General features: G+C 47.2%; 1 protein-coding gene across 6 annotated transcripts in view; it reads right to left on the bottom strand.

Moving 5' to 3' along the window:
* Window positions 1–9228: 9228 nt before the first annotated feature.
* PHKB (phosphorylase kinase regulatory subunit beta) overlaps window positions 9229–19279 on the bottom strand; it is a 206971-nt gene continuing 196920 nt past the window's right edge. For all 6 annotated transcript variants that reach the window (XM_030581825.1, XM_030581823.1, XM_030581826.1 and 3 more), the window contains one exon: window positions 9229–10322. In XM_030581825.1, the coding sequence (XP_030437685.1) occupies window positions 10185–10322 (138 nt within the window). In that variant the 3' untranslated portion in view covers window positions 9229–10184. The remainder of the gene's footprint in view (window positions 10323–19279) is intronic.

The following is a 19279-nucleotide window of genomic DNA, read 5'->3' on the forward strand; positions in this document are numbered from 1 at the left end:
GGTCACCACTGGGGATCTATGCCTATTCCATGGCCCTATTGGAACTTGGCAGGGTTTCCACCAGTTTCAGGAGCTTACTCTAGGCTCGCCTATTCGGTGGCCTCAGAACAAAGGGCACCAAGGCCCTGTTGGGCTGCAGCCAATCCAAACTCGGTTCTATGCCCCATCTGTCCATCAGGATCTAAAAAGAAAAAGAGTTTAGGCACAGACCACCATCCTCTTACACTTCAGCATCAATGCTTGCCTCACTAAGACAGCCAGGGGGCTCTACGCAGACCTTTAGACAAGCCATTCAAAGACACCATACCAGTTCCCATGATGCCAGACCTTATTTCCACCTTGTTTTCAAACTACCTCTCCCACTTCCTCCATGCATGGTCCTGTATCACCATGGACTGTTGGGTGTTGAGCACAGTGGAAATGGGATATACCCTCTAGTTTATCTCTCTTCCTTCTTCCCACCCCCTCTTCCCTGACCCTCTTCAGGGACACCTCTCACAAAAAGTTTCTGGCCCAGGAGGTTCAATCTCTCCTGCAGGTGGGAGCTGTGGAAGAGGTTCCACAGAATTTAAGAGGGAAGGGGTTCTAATCCCATTATTTCCTAATCCCAAAAGAAGGTCTCAGACTGATTCTAGACCTGCATCACCCCAACAGCTATCTCTAGAAAATTAAGTTCTGCATGGTCACCTTGGTATCCATTATCCTGTCCCTGGATCCTGGAGACTGGTACGCTGCCCTTGATTTAAGAGAGACACCTATTTCCACATATCAATATACCATCACAGAAAGTTCCTCAGATTCATGGTGAAGCATGCACACTACTATTTTGTGATACTCCCGTTCGGCCTGTCCGCAACCTTGGGGGTGTATACAAAATATACAGTGGTAGTGACAGCTTTCCTGAGAAGACTAGTGGTGCAGGTCTACTTTTATCTAGATGACTGGCTACTCAAGGGACAGTCCAGGGCTCAGGTAACATCCAACATTCAGCTCTTCCAGTCGACATTCACAGTCCTACACCTTCTAATAAATGTACTCTCACTCCAGTACAGAGGATAGAGTTTATTGGAGTGGTGTTCAGCTCCACCCAAGCCAGAGCCTATCTCCCAGAGTTCGGTTTCAGACAGTCATGTCCCTAATAACACATCTCAAGGGCCATCCAATAACAACAGTCAGAACTTGTCTGAGGCTTTTAGGGCACATAGTCTCGTGCACATATTTAGTGAAGCATGCAAGGCTGCGCCACAGGCCTATTCAGACATGGCTGGCTTTAGTCTATTCACCAAATCGCCACCATCTGTACTCTGTACTCACAGTGCCTCCTCTGGTCCTTGTCTCCTTCATTTGGTGGGTGTACTCACTCAATATTTGTGCAGGGGTTCCTTCATATGGCCTCAACCATCAATGACTCTGGTCTCAGATGCATCATTGCTAGGTTGATGAGCTCACCTGGGCCCCTCAAAACTCAGAGGAACTTTCTCTCTACATCAGTGTCAGAAAACTCAGAGCAACTTGCCTGGTTTGTTAGGCTTTCCTGCTGCATGTTACAGGCAGACATTTAATTGTTCTTACAGATAACACTGTTGCCATGTTTTATCTCAACAGGCAGGGAGTAGCTCACTCTTCCTGCCTTTGTCAAGAAGAGATTCAACTGTGGGAATTTTGCATAGCCCGCTTGAGACCTTGTACCTTCCGGGAGTGCAAAATGAGCTGGCAGATCACCTCAGAAAGATCTTTCTCCAGTCACTATGAGTGGTCCCTCTGCCCGGCTGTGGCAAAGGATGTTTTCCAGCAGTGGGAGAACTTCCCAGATAAACCTATTTGCAACCTGACACAACAGAACGTGCGCTCCCTGCGCAGCCATTGACTAGAGAGATTATACCTGCAAGTAAGAGAGCCCATTCCTCCTTGGGACCTGAATTTGGTTTTATCAAAGCTCATGGGACTGCCATTTGAACCACTGGCAACGTGCTCCTCATTTTACTTCTCCTAGAAAGTGGTTTTGTTAGTGACCATCACTTCCCCCAGGAGGGTCTCAGAGCTCAGGCTCTCACATCAGCACCTCCTTACACAGCCTTCTTTAAAGACAAGGTGCAGTTATGTCCTCACCCCAGTTTCCTACCAAAGGTGGTATCCAGTTTAATAACCATCAGGCAATCTACCGTCCTGTTTTTTACCCAAAGCCACATGCAAATAGGGAGGAGCAATAAGTTCACTTATTGAACATTAGGTGAGCCCTAGCTTTCACATACAATGAACTAAACCATTCCAAAAGTCCACACAACTGTTCCTTGTGATCGTGGACAGGATGAAGGCTCTCTTGGTCTTTTTGCAGACAATCTTATCCCGGAATAAATCATGCACTTGGTTTTGTTACAATCAAGTGTAGGTTCTGCCTCTGCTTGTCCTGATGGCTCATTCCACAAGGTCACAAGCATCCTCAGCAGCATTTGTATCACAGATTCCTATTCAAGACATTTGTAAAGCAGCGACCTGCTCATCGACGCACACATTCTCTTCTCATTACGTCATCACTCAACAGTTGAGATATGATACCAGATTTGTTCATACTGTCCTGCAGTCCATAAACTCCGATCTCTCCATCTATACAACTGCTTGGGAGTCTCCTGGTGTGGAATGCACATGTGTAATTACTCAAAGAAAAACGTTACTAAACTTCCGTAACTGTTCTTTTAGATGTGTTGCACATGTCCATTCCACGACCTGCCCTCCTACCCCTCTGCATTGGAGTCTTTCAGAAAGAAGGAAGTGAGGGGGCACGGGGTTGGCTGGGCCCTTTATACCAGCGCTGAAAATTAGAGGGCACTCAAGCCACCCCAAGAGGTACCTCTGAGGGAAAGATTTCCAGTGACTGTGTTCGGGGCATGCTCACATGTGGAGTGGTATGGACATGTGCAAAACATCTTGAAGAACAACAGTTACGGAAGGTTAGTTACCATTTTCCTCCATGCTCCTCTGCACTTAGGTTTTGTGCCTACGTTAGCCTAACATCTATTTATTTCTTAAGCCAAGCCATCCTATAGGGTACAGTGGGTAGGGACCAATGGCCACTCTGTAGTTGGTCACCAGATTAAACGGTTAGCAGTTTAAATAAAAACACCTTTCCTCCTCCAGAACCCTAGTTAGTGGTATGTAGCTGATTCAGATGCTTGGGATGTAGATGAACCTTTGTAACTTTCTTTGATTGCTGCTGCCTTACTGAAAAGACAGATTCAACCTGAAAAATCTTTGGCAGCATAAGATGCTCTGAATCGCAGAGATGCATTTTATTGTGATTTCTTACAGGATGAAACTATGCCCTGTAATTAGAGATGAGGGGCATAATCATGCCCTCAATCTGTGTCCACAACTTTCATGGATATTAATGGAAGTTGCATGCATGAAAAAAGGGCAAGAGACTGCTTTAAGATTTTACAGGACTTTAAGAAGGAACTAGTTTCTCAAGAGTTGGAAAATGGATGTTGAGCCTTTCATCTCTAACTTATGGTTTCTAATCTGACCCAATGAGTTAGTGATCAAGAAATTTATTACTATGACTAGAAAAGCAATTTGGAAAAATAAGAACCAACTTGAACCTTCAGCTCAAGTTTGAAATGATCCAAACCTTTGAAGCTCTTAAAAAAAAACGACAAAAAAAACCAACTTTGGTAAAGTTATTTTATATGTCTTTGTCTGGAAAGGGAAGTGGAAACACAAAAAGAACATGAGAAGAATCTGTTCTTGGGGTGTTTCCAACTCATCTGAAATTAGAAGAACTTGGAAATCTCACAAGAGAGCTGAATTTTCACACCAAAGTAGTTCAAGAAAGGATAGAGGGACTAATCTGTATTTTTGTAGGCTTGTCTAAATTGACCTAAACTACCAAACCTTTTGAGGTTAGCCTGTCATTAGTTATTAATTAACAGCTGTTCACTGGTCTGTATAAGGAGTAACAGATTCTCAAACTGGTTCCTGCTGGTTAGTGCCCACATCCCAAATTACACCATCACAACTGGCAGCCTTGTTGGTATTTTCAGCAGAGGTGGGGAGGACTGACAATGGTGATAGATCTAGTATCTCATCACTGGAGGTAGTCATCATGTCAAGGTTGAGATACATTGACACCATCATGTCAGAAACTTTGAACTAGCAGATCATTGCTTTATCTGGTTTGTGGGTAAATAGAGGATTTAAGTCTTTGGGGCTTTCAGTCCAGTTCATTTTATAAAGTACTAAAACATTTCTGTTGAAAAGATCTACTAGAGGAGAAGGTTTTTCACCATTTAGTTTCTTCTCCAGTTGCCTGTGGTGCAATTTTTAAAACCACAATTCAATTGCCACAGTACTTAGAAGTCTATCTATAGTACGGTGAAGCACTCCAAAACAAGAAGCCATTTATGGCAGACTGCTTTTCTGTTGCTATTTCAGAAGGATTAGAGAAGATTAATGGCACTGTTCTTCCAGTATGTGAGAGAGCTTCTTAAATGAGTGCTGACTCTGCTGTTTTTTGGTATTTGCCTTTTATAGTCTAGTTACTTATACTTACTTTGTAGAAGATGAAAAATCACTGATTACAATTTCATAAAATGTGTGAACTGTGTTGGTTTGAAGGTTATGAGGGAAAACAGAACCCTTTTTTCACAGAATGCATCTAAAGAGTTTGCACGAGGAAAAACATTTCTTGCCATCTGCAAAAATATCACTTGAATTGAAAGATTCTGATTAAAATTGGCAAGCTTGAAACTCATCATAGCTGGCAATATTGTGTTGAAGGAGTGGATCATGAGTGAAGCAGTCAAAATGAGGGCCAATGGGTCAAACAAGCTGCAGAAATGGCATCCCTGCAGTGTAACAAGCAAAAGAAAAACGGCTATTTAAAGCTTAAAATTTGATTTAAATTCTAAACTCAAACTCCAAACTGGAAATGGGTAAGTGATTCCTGACATTAGGCCTCCACACAAGTTGGCGTCACTAACTATGCCACTGTTCAGCAGTGTCCTGGTGGCTCAGACACAACCTTTTAAATCAGAAACTGGCTTTCAGTAGGATTCAGTTTGCACATAACAGAAGAAATCTTCTTCTTCTTCGAGTTATGGTCCCAATTTGTATTCCACATGCGGGTGTGCATGTGCACCATGCACCTGAGTTTGGAAGGCTTTCCAAGCAGTGTCCACTGACCCGCACATGCATAGTGCATCTCCTCGTGCTCTTGACTGAGGGTATAAGGGGCAATGCAGATCAACACCACTCCAGTTGCCTCTTACCACTGTATGGCCTGATTCAGAAAGCCTGTTCCTTCTTTGCCCTTAGCTAGCTAAGAGTTGCTCTTCATGTTTGCAGATAGTTTGTAGTTTATCGTAGTTTACAGAGTTAGTTAACTTATCTTGAATAGCATAGATTAGTGTAGCATATAACTTCCCTGGTCGCGGGACTCAACCCCTCAGCACCTGGGGACTATGTCCAGCATCCTGGGCTTCAAGATCTATGTCTCCTGTCCTTTTCCTTTCTCCATCAGCAATGAGCATTAACAGTGCCTCTGTTCTCTGGGTGAGGCTCACATCTCGGGCAAAGTGCACTATTTAACTCCTTCCTGCCCAGAATCAGAGAGGTCTGTGAGCTTTGCCTCCCCAGGTACCAGATGGAAGAGGTAATGAGGCCCCAAGTGCACTTGGATCCTGGCCAAGGGAACCCCCCTGTGCAGCAGCTGCTGCTCACCTTGAGTGCCCCTTCAAGCACCCCACATGGTGTGGAGCCACCACAACTAAGGACAAACCCCATCATGAGAGCAAGAGACACTCTCACAGACACAAGAGCAGGTCCCCACAGCAAACTGCTCATAAGCACAGTGTTCCCTCCCTGAGCAGTGCCTGCTCGGGTGAGATGTTGCATGCAGATCCTGTGGGACCAGCGACGAAGGCTAAAGGCTGGAGGGTAAAGCCAAAAAGAAGTGGGATCCATTGGTACCGCTGGTGATCCTGATACGGAGACAGTCAGATCGCCCAGCTGCGAGCATGACCCCAACTTCTCCAACGGTGCCGTCTCACCACCAGGCAGATCGGCGAACTCCAACTACTTCACCGAGTCCCTCCAGAGTGACTATGGGTACTCCACAGACTGCTGGATGCACAGAGACCTTCCTTACAACAGAGGAGGTGATTCTGCCATACCTGCAATCTCCACTTCTCTCGGGCCTAACCCTGCTTCATGGCATTCTCATACCAGAGGATGAACCCCTGCTGCTGCTGCAGGAGATGTCCCTCTCTTCTATACTACATTGCAGCCCTCTGGGTACCCACAGTACCACTTCCTCTAACGGAACTGCCATCCGACTCTGAGGAGTCTTTGGACACAGCACTGCCAGCATCACTGCCACCAATCAAGAGCCTGGACACATGGCCCAGGCACCCTTACCTTCCTGCCCTGAATCCACTCAGGGAAGTCTGGTACTGCTTCTCATGGGGCCCACCGACACGTGGACCCCTCATTCTGGGACCCATAACAGAGCTGTCTGGAGCTGTTACAAGGGTCACTGTGCTTCCTCCACACACCATTCTGCATCATCGATGTACGAAGAGGAAGACATCAGATTTGTACCTCCACCACTGACCATCCCAACCGGAGCTTCCTCATCACCAGAGAGGCAATCATCCCTCTCCCACTCTTTCCCCCAGATGATCACTGTCAGTGTCAGGAACTGCTATAGAAGGTGGCTGCAGATCTGAAGATTTCCTTGGAAGAAATCCAGAACCGACATCATCATCTCCAGGACATTCTCCAGTCACAAGGCCTTTCCAGGGTGGCTCTCTCAATAAACAAGGCCATCCTGGAACTGGCCTGAACCATGTGGCACATGCTAGCCACATTACCTCCACTCCAAAGAGAGTCTGAGAGATGCTACTCCATGCTGGCTAAAGGGGCTGATTTTTTTATTCATGCACCAGGTCCCCAACTCACTGGTTGTTCAGGTGGCCACAGAATGGGCTTGGCAACAACCGATGTCCACCTCACCTGACAAGTCCTCGAAGTGATGGACCTTCTGGGCAGGAAAGCCTTTTCTTCAGCAGGCCAAGAGATCTGCATCACGGACTATCAGGATCTACTAGCCACATAAGATTTTAACACGTACAATAGACTCGCAGAGTTCAACGATGAGCTTCCTACAGATGACCATGCCCAGTTTCGGGCTTTCATAGATGAAGAGTGCTTAGTGGCAAAGGTGGCCCTCTAGGCTGCAGTGCACACAGCTGACATTGCTTGCTCTCGCAAGCCACTGGCCTCATGATGAACAGGGACTCATGGCTGAAACCCTCTGATTGCCCCAGGGAGGTCCAAAATACCATCAAGGATCTCCATTTCGATTAGTCCAACCTCTTCTGTAAGAGACTCCCTGTACTTTTTGAAAGACTTGTGGTCTATCCTGCCATCCCTGGGAATCCCAGCTCCCAGGTGCAAACCCGAGGTAGACCTTTTGGCCATGGCCGCACACGACCTACCCATCCTACTCCCATCATCTATTAGCGATCCATGGAAGTGCCAGAGACCCCAATTCCCTGCCACTGCAAGCTCCTTGACCCTCTCCCAGCTGCAGGCCAAAGGTCTCTTTTGACATGCAATTTGAGACCTACGAACCACCTCCAGTGCCAACCACCTCACCCACTCATCATCTTCAGCTGCTGAATTGCCCGATTCACCCCACAATCAGGGCAAGATCACCCCGGAGAGTTGGGTACTGGAGATCATCCACCATGGATACTCCATGGAGTTTCTCTCCTTCAAGCCTCATTGTCCTCCCACCTAAGCGCCTCTGGAGGATCCCTCCCATCAACTGATTCTTCCACTGGAGGCCGAAGCCCTGTACCTCCTGGGTGTAATAGAGGGCCTCCATCCCCAATACCAAGGGAAAGGCATCTACTCACCATACTTTCTCATCCGGAAAAAGGGCAATGAGTGGAGACCTATCTTAGTCCTTCATCTACTAATTACATTTATCAGGAAGTTAAAGTTCAGAATGATAACATTGGCATCAATCATACCCTCCCTCCAACGGGAGCTTGGTTTGCAGCTCTTGACGTGAAAGATACATACTTCAATGTAGACATCCACCCATCTCATAGAAAGTTCCTCCACTTCATGGTGGGACACCAACATTACTAGTTCCATGTCCTCCCATTCAGCATCGCAATGACACAAGCATTCACAAAGGTATTCATGGTGGTAGCGGCCCACATGAGACACCAAGGACACACAGTCGTCCCATACCTGGCTGACTGGCTCCTGGTGACACAGGCGTAGCAAGAAGTTGTCTCTGCAATCCAGTCTCTTAAAAACCTCCTGGCAGGATACTACTCAATGTGCTGAGAGTTCACTGGGATATTCAGCTGACAGCATTTCATCATTGTTAAACATTAGAAACTTGGTTTTTGAAAAAATTATGAGTCATTGTGAAATCATAAGCTTTAAATCAGATTTAAGTCTTGCAATGTTCTGATAAATGGGTTAATATTTTTACTTAATTTCTCTTGCAGGTGTTTATAAATATTTTGAAACTAAAGGGCCAATGGCACCTATTTTTAACTCTTACTATTAGCCTCAAAACAAGAAGTTTTCCAATTTGTTTTTAATTCTGTCGACCACTTAGAAAGAGATCCTTTCTCTACTTAGCAACCAATTGCCTCATTGTGTGGTTCCAGAAATATTTAATTGTGATCACCAAGAAAAACTCTGTAGATTACTGTAGGCCCAGGACTATCATCAGAGAACACCAGCTCTAAATTCATTTCTGGGTAGGTACTTAAACTGCACCGATCTTCACTCCATCATTTTCATATTATATTCACCATATATCTGTGGCTCAATTTCACTACATATTTAATATAGATTTAAAAGAAATCAATTTATTGTAAAACATTCTTGTGGTGGACCACCATTTATTAGATTACCAACGCTATACACAAATCTCAGTCAGTTGAATATATTTTATTCCGTCACAACATCTGTTTTGATGATATATGCTCAAAAGGGCCTCATCCAATAGCCATAAAAGCCAATGGGAGTCCTTCCCACAAGATTTGGATCAGACTCAAAGGGGATCAACAGAAAAAGCAAGCTATTATAAAGGAATGTGGAAACTACCTTCTTCAAAATAATTCAAGCTTTGTTATTTTAGGCTCTGTAGAGTCTGTATTAATCTTCAAGCATAGGAGACAAATAAACTATCAATACAGGAAAGAACTTGTCAAATGCTTATATTTAATGAACGTCTCTCTTTAGTCATCTTCCCAACATTAATTTCAATTAAATACATTTTTAAAAATTTTCATCCCATATTAACTGTTTCCAGTTTTAATTTATAAATCTCATACAAACTTTTGAACATGTGGCTAGCTGCAATGACATTTATTTAAAATATAAAAAGCAATTCTACATATTTTATATTCATTTTCTGGCAGTCCGCAATCTGTGTAATCAGGTTATAACTAAGCCATTAAAACCCTAAACAATTCTCATACATTTATAACCAATTAAATTGAATTGTAAAGAAAATATTTTGTGCAGAATATTGTTTTTCTTTTACCTACACTTTGACCAAGGTGACCAAATAACGTGAAAGCAAGAGTGGTTTTGTAAGTGTCAATCTATTTTGTGTGCTAACTATTAGTTCAAATGCATTCTCTGTTTTTTAAAAATTCTGGCTGTATTTTACTCAGCATTTACAGTAAACATTTTGTAATAATTACAGTACAAATGGAAGAAAGAGGTAATAAATCTTGCATAAACTGTTAGTTCAAAATTACACAAATAACTAAGTGTATCATTTGTTTTTAAACAGTTGCATAAGCAAAAATACAGGCCCAGCCAACTTTATTGAAATGTCATTGGGCTCATTTAATATGAACTGTATGTCATGTTTCATGCATAATTTTCAGTCAGCACACTATTTTGACATTTAGGTGAAGATTGCTGATTGCAGTTGAGATTTTTTTCTTGATTAAATACATTTATTTTTACTGCCAAATAATCAGTTGTGGCATTTACTACCCTAAGAAATTCTGCTTATCACAGTGAAGGATGGTACAGATTTATAGTACTGCCCATGACTACTCTTCAAAATAGGAATTAAACATCACATGCAAAACTACACTAAAACCTAAATAAGCAACGGTTCCTATATTTCTTTCTGAACTTTAGCTAATGGTACAGGGATCATCACTGCATGGCTTCACTTCCCCTTCCAACAATAAATTCATCACAGCTTTAGTCAAGTAGCTGCATGTTCCTCTTTTTCCCATTGGGGGAGTGTTGTAAAATGAAGTCATGTCATCCTATAAAAACAAAAACAAAAAAGTGTATTTTTCTATCAAAGTGTTGATTGATAAGAATCAAGATTAACCATTGGTACAGAGTAAATCAATTGAAACCATTTTATAGGAGAAAAGTGCAATTCTCATTGTTGACATTGTCAGTCTTTTTGTATGACACTCATTGTTCAATGATCAGAGGGGTAGCTGGGTTAGTCTGGATCTGTAAAAGCAGCAAAGAGTCCTGTGGCACCTTACAGACTAACAGACGTATTGGAGCATGAGCTTTCGTGGGTCAATACATGCATCTGACAAAGTGGGTATTCATCCATGAAAGCTTATGCTCCAATACGTCTGTTAGTCTATGAGGTGCCACAGGACCCATTGTTCAACGAGTTGTCAAACAGGAATTTTAAAATCTAAGATTTTTCTAAAGGTACAATATATATGTGTTCAATTGCTTAAAGACTTTCTTAGAAATCTTAGAGTGCGCCTACTATATTTGGGCATAGTTTTGTGAAAGAACTTATTACATATTCTGGTCAGATAATTTCCTCTTCATTTCCTAATGACAGGTCAGTTTCTTCACAATGTTTGCAAAACATATTAGTTAGGTAATCTCTCTTCAAACATTATGGTGGGGCTGGTTTCAACTCCATGACTAAAGTTGTGTTTAAAAATGCAGCTAAAGTATGGGACTTATTCCATTAACCTTATAAGAAAAAACAAATATTTTCTTCCTAGACTCATATCACATAAAAGAGTCCAGGTATTTTAAAAGCTCAGTTACGGATGAAATGAAAATTTGGACTTCTTACTTATACTTAAGGCCATGTTTACACTACAGAGACTATAGCAGCATAGCTACAGTGCAGAAGCTACACCTGCATCGTCCCTTAGTGTAGACGCAGTCTTCAGTGGGTCTTTCCATCATTCTAGGAACACTAGCACCCGGAGTGATGGCAGCTAGGTTGACCGAAGCCTTCTTCTGTTGACCTGGCTGTCTACACTGGAGGTTAAGTCAGTGTAATAGCACTCAAGGGTATGGATTTTTACCCCTGATCTTTCTTGCTACGTCAACTTCAATTTTAAATGTAAGCCAGGCCTTATTTGTGAGGATATTGTCTAATATACATGAAAGACGAAGTGATTTTTAAAGGTCTTGATTTAGTAAGGTAGTTAGAAATATTATAATTACCTTGCTGAATCAGGGCCAGAGTTTGTGAAAAAACCTGAACTAAGGATTTCTTGTATTTTTAGTTTATGTTTGGGGAATGAATGCAAGTCACCTTAACTCCATGTGAAGCTTTCTGTGCTGGAATAATTATTAATAGGAAAGTATTAACAGGAAAGTACTAAGACGCAGAGCTGGTCAGGAATTTTTTGACAGAAGGATTTCTCATTGGGAAATGCTGATTCATCTACACTGGAACTTTTTTACTGAAACGTATTTCTGGTCTGAGAGAGACACCCAACCAAGCCTAGCTAGCAGCCTCGTGGCTAGGGCCCTCACTCAGGCTGTGGGAGGTGCACAGACTTGAACCTGGATCTCCCACATCCTGGGTGAATACCCTAGCTACTGGGCTACCAGCTAGGCTGGAGTGGGTGTCCCTGTTATGCTTTTTTCATGAAAGTTTTCAAAAGATCTTAGGTTGGTCCTGCTGTGGAACATGAACATTTTTGAAATGTTGAAAATTTTCATGGGTGGAGAAACCATCTGGGTCTAAGTAATGCATTCTGGCTTCAAACCACTATTTTATTTTATGTTACTGACAATTCTTACTCCTAAAACTAAGAAGCTAATTTAATACATTTTCCAAATCTAGGATCTCTCTTTGTAAACAATCATATAAAGTTCCATTCATGAGTATTTAAGGAAAATGCGTTACTTACTAATAACTACTGTTCTTTGAGAGTTGCCTGCGTACATTCGCAATTTAGGGATTTGGCTTCTCAAGTCTTGAGCTGTGGAACTGTATAACAAACCATTTCCCACTGTGGTGTACATCATTGTCTTAATCTGTGTAAGGAGGAATCCTCTCCTCACCCTGACCACCTCAGTTCCTTCTCCCTAGCCTGCAGATTCCTAAGGCAGAGGACAAGGAGGAAGGCAGCATGTGCAGAGGTAGCTCTTGAAGAACAACTGCTATTAGTAAGTAACCCTTATTATTTCCTTAAAGGTCTCTGTGCATTCCTCTGTATGGGAGATTAGCACAGTGCCCCCCTCTCATCATAGACAATTAAGGGCCAGGAGTTCTAGGAAAAATAAACCGTAGCACCAGGGCCACCCGGGGGGGGGGGGTTGAGGGGGGAAATTGGGGCAATTTGCCCCAGGCCCCGCAGGGACCCCCATGAGAATATAGTACTCTATAGTATTGCAACTTTTTTTTATGGACAGGGCCCCCAAAATTGCTTTGCCCCAGGCCCCCTAAATCCTCTGGGCTGCCCTGTTTAGCACCACCTTACCAAACAAAGCACTGGATCGCTGTGCCACATCCAATTAGTAGTGCTTAGTGAATGTATGAACAAAACTCCTTATTCTTGCTTTGCAAATCCCTACAATTGGGATCTGTCTCAGGCAAGCAACATAGGCAGCTACATAGTGCATCTTTGGCTGGAGAACTGGTACCTCTGGGTTTAATGTATAACAATGCTCAGTACACTTTTTAATTCAACAAGAAAGACTCTGTTTACTAATAGGCTTTTCCTTACACTTTTCCTAGTGGCAACACATAATGTCAGATTTTCTGAAGGGCTTTGTAGGTGTGAATGGGAGGCAATTTTTATGAACTTACTGAGATGCCAGTTAGATTTTAAAGGTAGTGTTCCCAGCCCTCTGCTTGCCAGAAACTGGGAATGGGCAACAGGGGATGGATTACTTGATGATTGCCTGTTCTGTTCACTACCTCTGAAGCACCTGGCATTGGCCACTGTCAGAAGACAGGATACTGGGCTAGATGGACCTTTGGTCTGACCCAGTATGGCTATTCTTATGTTGAAATCTAACCAACTTGGTTTGCCAATTGGATAACTGTTATAGCCAATATAGAATGGTATCTAATAAGATGACTTCTTTTTACTGAGTGAGGGGAGCATTAGTTTTTTGGTTTTAAAACTGCGTTCTTTTCAGGTCAACTTTTAAATTGAAGAGTATTTCCCAAATCAGGACATTTGCTTATTCTTAACCAACTAACAATTTATTAATTCGCCCAGAACCAAATTAGTATATAGTCAACGGTTCACCACTCAAGTGTAGACACAACCAGTGTTCTAGATCTGTTACACATCCAGTAGTCTTGCAAGCAGTTATCACATAGTAGAATTGAGGCTCAGTGGTTATATCAAGGAACAACACAAATCACCAAGATTTCTTATTACATTTACTTACTATCATAAATTCTCAATTCCTAATATTTATCACACTTCCAATGATGCACTTGTCTTTAAAGCACTTTTAAGAGTATGATCACTACTCTTTGACTTGATTGATCCAAAAGGGACACGTTTAGAATAGTAAAAGCATTTACTTAAAGCAGGGGTAGGCAACCTATGGCACGCGTGCCGAACGCAGCACGCAAGCTGATTTTCAGTGGCACTCACACTGCCCGGGTCTTGGCCACCGGTCCGGGGGGGCTCTGCATTTTAATTTAATTTTAAATGAAGCTTATTAAACATTTAAAAAAGCTTATTTTCATTACATACAACAATAGTTTAGTTATGTATTATAGACTTATAGAAAGAGACCTTCTAAAAACATTAAAATGTATTACTGGCACGTGAAACCTTAAATTAGAGTGAACAAATGAAGACTCGGCACACCACTTCTGAAAGATTGCTGACCTCTGACTTAAAGTTATGATTTTCAGTCATATGCCAGTTTGTTTGGACTTCCAAAGGAGTTAAAATCTAAAATATGGTTACATGAGGTCTCACTAGAGAGTGCAGACTACAGTTATTTATGTTAAAGAATAAAAGGGTAAATATAAACTTTGAAATGAAATCTAAACACTTGTTATCCTTCTTAACCCTGAGATGGAGGAAGAGTCCTTTCTTCTTCGAGTGATTGCTCACATCCATTCCAGGTAGGTGTGCGCGCCGCGCGTGCACGTTCGTCGGAAACTTTTTTACCCTAGCAACTCCAGTGGGCCGGCAGGTCGCCCCCTAGAGTGGCGCCGCCATGGCGCTCTATATATACCCCTGCCGGCCCGTCCGCTCCTCAGTTCCTTCTTACCGCCGTGTCGGTCGTTGGAACTGTGGAGCGCGGCTTAGCTGTCCTCCACGTCCCTAGCTCTCCTAGTTCTCTATCGTTTATCTATAGTTCATCTCTAGTTCCATTATAGTTGTTAATTAGTTTGTTAAGTAGATAGTTTAGTTAAATAGTTGTTAAGTAGTTCTTCGCCGGGGGCTTAGCCCTTCCCGGCACCCGGCGCCAGGCTCATGCCTGTTTCGCCGGGCTTCAAGCAGTGTGCGGCCTGCAAGAAGCCCATGCCTACCAGCGATCCCCACGAAGCGTGCCTGAAGTGCCTCGGGGAATCGCACAGATCCGACAAGTGCCGCATCTGTAAGGCTTTTAAGCCGAGGACAAAGAAGGAGAGGGATCAGAGGCTCCGAACTCTCCTAATGGAGGCGGCATTTGACCCGTCGGCTTCGCAGGCCGTGGTATCGGCACCGGCACCGGATCGCTCCGGCACCGAGAAGACTCCTCGGCACTGACCCTCTCCGGCACTGGAATCAGAGCCAAGGCCGTCGAAGTCTGATACTCCGGCCAGGCAGACCCGGCTTGAGCGCCCGGCCTCGACATCGGCCACGGCGCCGCCGGCACCGTCAGCACCGTTGACTCCGGGCCCGGCGGGTCCGTTGAGTCCGGTGCCGCCGAGCTCCCCCATGAGATCTGGGGTTGAGGTAGTGGTCCCATCCACACCGGAGACCTTCGCCTCGGCTCGGGACCTTATCACCCTGACTGAGCCCACTCGGCTGCCACCCCCGGTACCTCCGGTGCGGGTTGTGTCCAGAGGCAAGCCCATGATGTCGGCGCCGCCCAGAGACAGTCGTTCGCCATCCAGGTCCCGACGTCTTGGGCGCTCCAGATCCCGACGCCGCTCGCAGTCCCGGCACCGCTCCCCTCAGCGGCACCGGTCGCACTCGCGGCAACGGTCGGCATCGAGGCGGTCGCGGTCAGGCTCCAGTCGGCGACTCCGGCACCGCGACTCCAGGAGCAGGTCCCGACGCTACTCGCCGCACCGGTCGACCTCCCGGCACCGAGCTGGTGGCAGGTCCCGGTCTCGGTCGACCTCCCGGCGCCGAGCTGGTGGTAGGTCCCGGTCGACCTCCCGGCACCGAGCTGGTGGCAGGTCCCGGTACCGAAGCGGCGCCCGGTACCGATCAGGATCCCGGCACCGTGACAGATCCCGGTCCCGATCCCGGTCCCGGCACCGATATGACTCCCTGCACCGGTCCCCGGCACCGAGACGATCCTCCGTGCCGGCCCGCGCAGACCCTTACCATCCGGGGTCAGCCCCACCGTGGCCCTCGAGACAGCCGTCCGTATCCTCCCAGACGGACAGCGGGTATGCGCTGGGCACCGACCGGCAGGCGGTGCTGTTCGGTGATCCGCCGCTGCAAGACCAAGGCCCACAACAGTGGGGATTCTGGACACCCTGGGCATATCATCAGGCCCAGGGCCCCCAGCAGCTCCCTGCTAGACCGGCGACTGCGGAGCGTAGGGCCCCTGAAGCCTCCTTGTCTCGCCCCCCTCCCTCCCCGGAAGGGGAGGAAGGGTCCAAACAGCAGGACTCCGCTGCGGCTCCGGAGGCAGAGGCGAGGGCTGAGGAAGACCCTCAGTTAGACACTCTCGTGCCTGGGGTCTCATCATCCTCCTCCCCGGATGAGGCGGTGGCGGGTACCTCCTCCAACAGTCCCCCCCCGCTGGATCTCAGGGCGCACCAGGACCTCCTCAGGCGATTGGCTCAAAATCTGAGTCTGCAGGCAGAGGAGGTCTTGGAGATAGAGGATCCAATTGTCACCATCCTCTCTTCTGATGCTCCCACCAGGGTCGCCCTGCCCTTTATACGGACCATCCAGGCCAACGCCAATACTATCTGGCAGTCCCCGGCCTCCATCCCTCCGACAGCGAAAGGGGTCGAGAGAAAGTACATGGCCCCTTCTAGGGGATACGAATATCTACATGTTCACCCGACTCCCGGTTCACTGGTGGTGCAATCGGTGAACGATAGGGAGCGTCACGGCCAGGAGGTTCCAGCCCCCAAATCCAGAGAAGCCAGGCGGATGGACCTCCTTGGCCGTAAGGTGTATTCGGCTGGGGCGCTGCAGCTCAGGGTCTCTAACCAACAGGCCCTGCTGAGCAGATACGCCTTTAACTCCTGGGTGGCAGTGGACAAATTTAAGGAGCTGCTGCCACAGGATGCTCGCCAAGAGTTTACGGCCATCTTGGACGAAGGCAAGAAGGTCGCACGCACGGCCTTACAAGCCTCCTTGGACGCTGCGGACTCGGCTGCCCGTACCCTCGCGTCAGGAGTTACGATGCGTCGCATCTCCTGGCTGCAGGTTTCCGGCCTTCCGCCGGAGCTCCAGCACACTATACAGGACCTTCCTTTCGAAGGCCAGGGCCTGTTTTCTGATAAGACAGACCCCAGACTCAAGAGTCTAAAAGACAACCGGGTCATTATGCGGTCCCTCGGGATGCACACCCCCGTGACGCAGCGTAGACCCTTTAGGTCGCAACAACAGCAACAACGTAGGCCGTTTTCCCAGTTCCGCCAGCGGCAGGACCTTTACAGGCGCCGCGGCAGGAACGGTAGGCGCAGGCAGTCTGGGAACCAAGGGGGGCAGAACCAAGGCTCCTCAAAACCCCCGCCTGGTCCTAAGCCTTCATTTTGAAGGTGCGCCCGAGGGCGCGGTAACAGTTTCCCCTATGGATCCTTCCCCCCCATTTTCCAACCGCCTTTCGTTTTTCCTCCCGGCGTGGTCCCAAATAACATCGGACCGCTGGGTCTTAAGCATGGTGCAGACGGGATACCGCCTGCAGTTTGTTTCGTTTCCTCCTTCCCGCCCTCCTTCCTCGTCCCTCTTCAGGGACCCCTCTCACGAGCAATTCCTTTGGCAGGAGGTGCAGACGCTCCTCAGCAAAGGAGCTATAGAGGCGGTTCCGGAAAACGAGAAAGGCAAGGGGTTTTATTCCCGCTACTTTCTGATCCCCAAGGCCAAGGGGGGCCTCAGGCCTATCCTCGACCTGCGAGAACTCAACAAATACCTCGTGAAGTTGAAGTTCCGCATGGTATCCCTGGGGACCATTATTCCATCCCTGGATCCGGGAGACTGGTACGCCGCCCTCGACATGCAGGACGCGTATTTCCACATTGCCATTTGGCCGCGCCACAGACGCTTTCTCCGCTTCGTTGTGGGGGCTCTTCATTATCAATTTGCAGTCCTCCCATTCGGCCTGTCCACGGCCCCGAGGGTGTTTACAAAATGCATGGCAGTTGTCGTGGCGCATCTTCGGCGCAACCGTGTCCACGTGTTCCCTTATCTGGACGACTGGTTGATTCGGGGCACGTCGGAACAGCAGGTCAACAGCCATGTCCGCATGATCACCGCCATATTTGCAAGTCTGGGCCTCTTGATAAACACAGACAAGTCCACTCTGAGGCCCACGCAGAAGGTGGAATTTATCGGGGCCGTCCTGGATGCCACTGTGGGCAGGGCCTCGCTGCCTCTGCAACGGTTCCAGACCATGGCGGCGATCGTTCAACGTTTGCGGTCAGCCCCATTGACGTCAGTGAGGACATGTCTAACCCTGTTAGGCCACATGGCGGCGTGCACTTTTGTGACCGACTACACTCGGCTCCACATGAGGCCTCTCCAGCTGTGGCTTATCAGTCATTACAGGCCGGCAAGGCAACCTTTAGACATGTTAGTCACAATCCCCCAGAAGGTCTTAGATTCTCTCGGCTGGTGGTTAGACCAGTCCGTATTATGTGCGGGTCTTCCCTTTCACCCCTCTCAGCCCTCGGTATCCCTGACAACGGATGCCTCAGATCTAGGCTGGGGGGCCCACCTAGGGACCCTGCGGACACAGGGCCTGTGGTCCCAGGAGGAGGTGGGGCTCCACATCAACATGCGGGAGTTGAGAGCGGTCCGCCTTGCTTGTCAAGCGTTTTGTCATCAGCTTCAGGGTCGTTGTGTCGCCGTGTTCACGGACAACACGACGACCATGTACTATATCAACAAGCAGGGAGGCACCAGGTCCTCCTCCCTGTGCCGCGAGGCGATACGACTCTGGGACTTTTGCGTAGCCCACTCCATTCACCTCAGGGCTTCCTTCCTCCCTGGAGTACGGAACACTCTGGCAGATCGATTGAGCAGATCCTTCCTGTCACACGAGTGGTCCCTTCGCCCGGACGTCGCTCTCTCCATTTTCCGGAGGTGGGGTTATCCCCGGGTGGACCTCTTCGCGTCCAAAGGGAACAGGAAGTGCCAAGCGTTCTGCTCCTTTCAGGGCAGGGAGCCGGGGTCGATAGCGGATGCCTTCCTCATCCAGTGGTCGACCCACCTGTACTATGCATTTCCCCCGTTCCCTCTGGTCCACAAGGTCCTCCTGAAGGTGCGCAGGGACAGGGCTCTCGTGATCATGGTGGCCCCGGCATGGCCCAGGCAGCACTGGTACACCATGCTGCTGGACTTGGCCATAGCCGACCCAGTTCCCCTGCCCCTTCATCCGGACCTGATTACCCAGGACCACGGGACCCTCTGTCACCGAGACCTGCAGTCGCTGCACCTAGCGGCGTGGCTCCTGCGTGGCTGACTGGTTCCGAGCTGCGCTGCTCCACGCCTGTGAGAGAGGTGCTCTTGAGCAGCAGGAAACCGTCCACAAGAGCCACATATTCGGCGAAATGGAAGCGCTTCTCCTGTTGGTGCGTAGAGAGAAATCTCCGCCCTATGGAAGTTTCGGTAACCGAAATCTT

Source organism: Gopherus evgoodei, chromosome 12 (genome assembly GCF_007399415.2).
Source record: "Gopherus evgoodei ecotype Sinaloan lineage chromosome 12, rGopEvg1_v1.p, whole genome shotgun sequence".
Taxonomy (NCBI): Eukaryota; Metazoa; Chordata; order Testudines; family Testudinidae; genus Gopherus; species Gopherus evgoodei.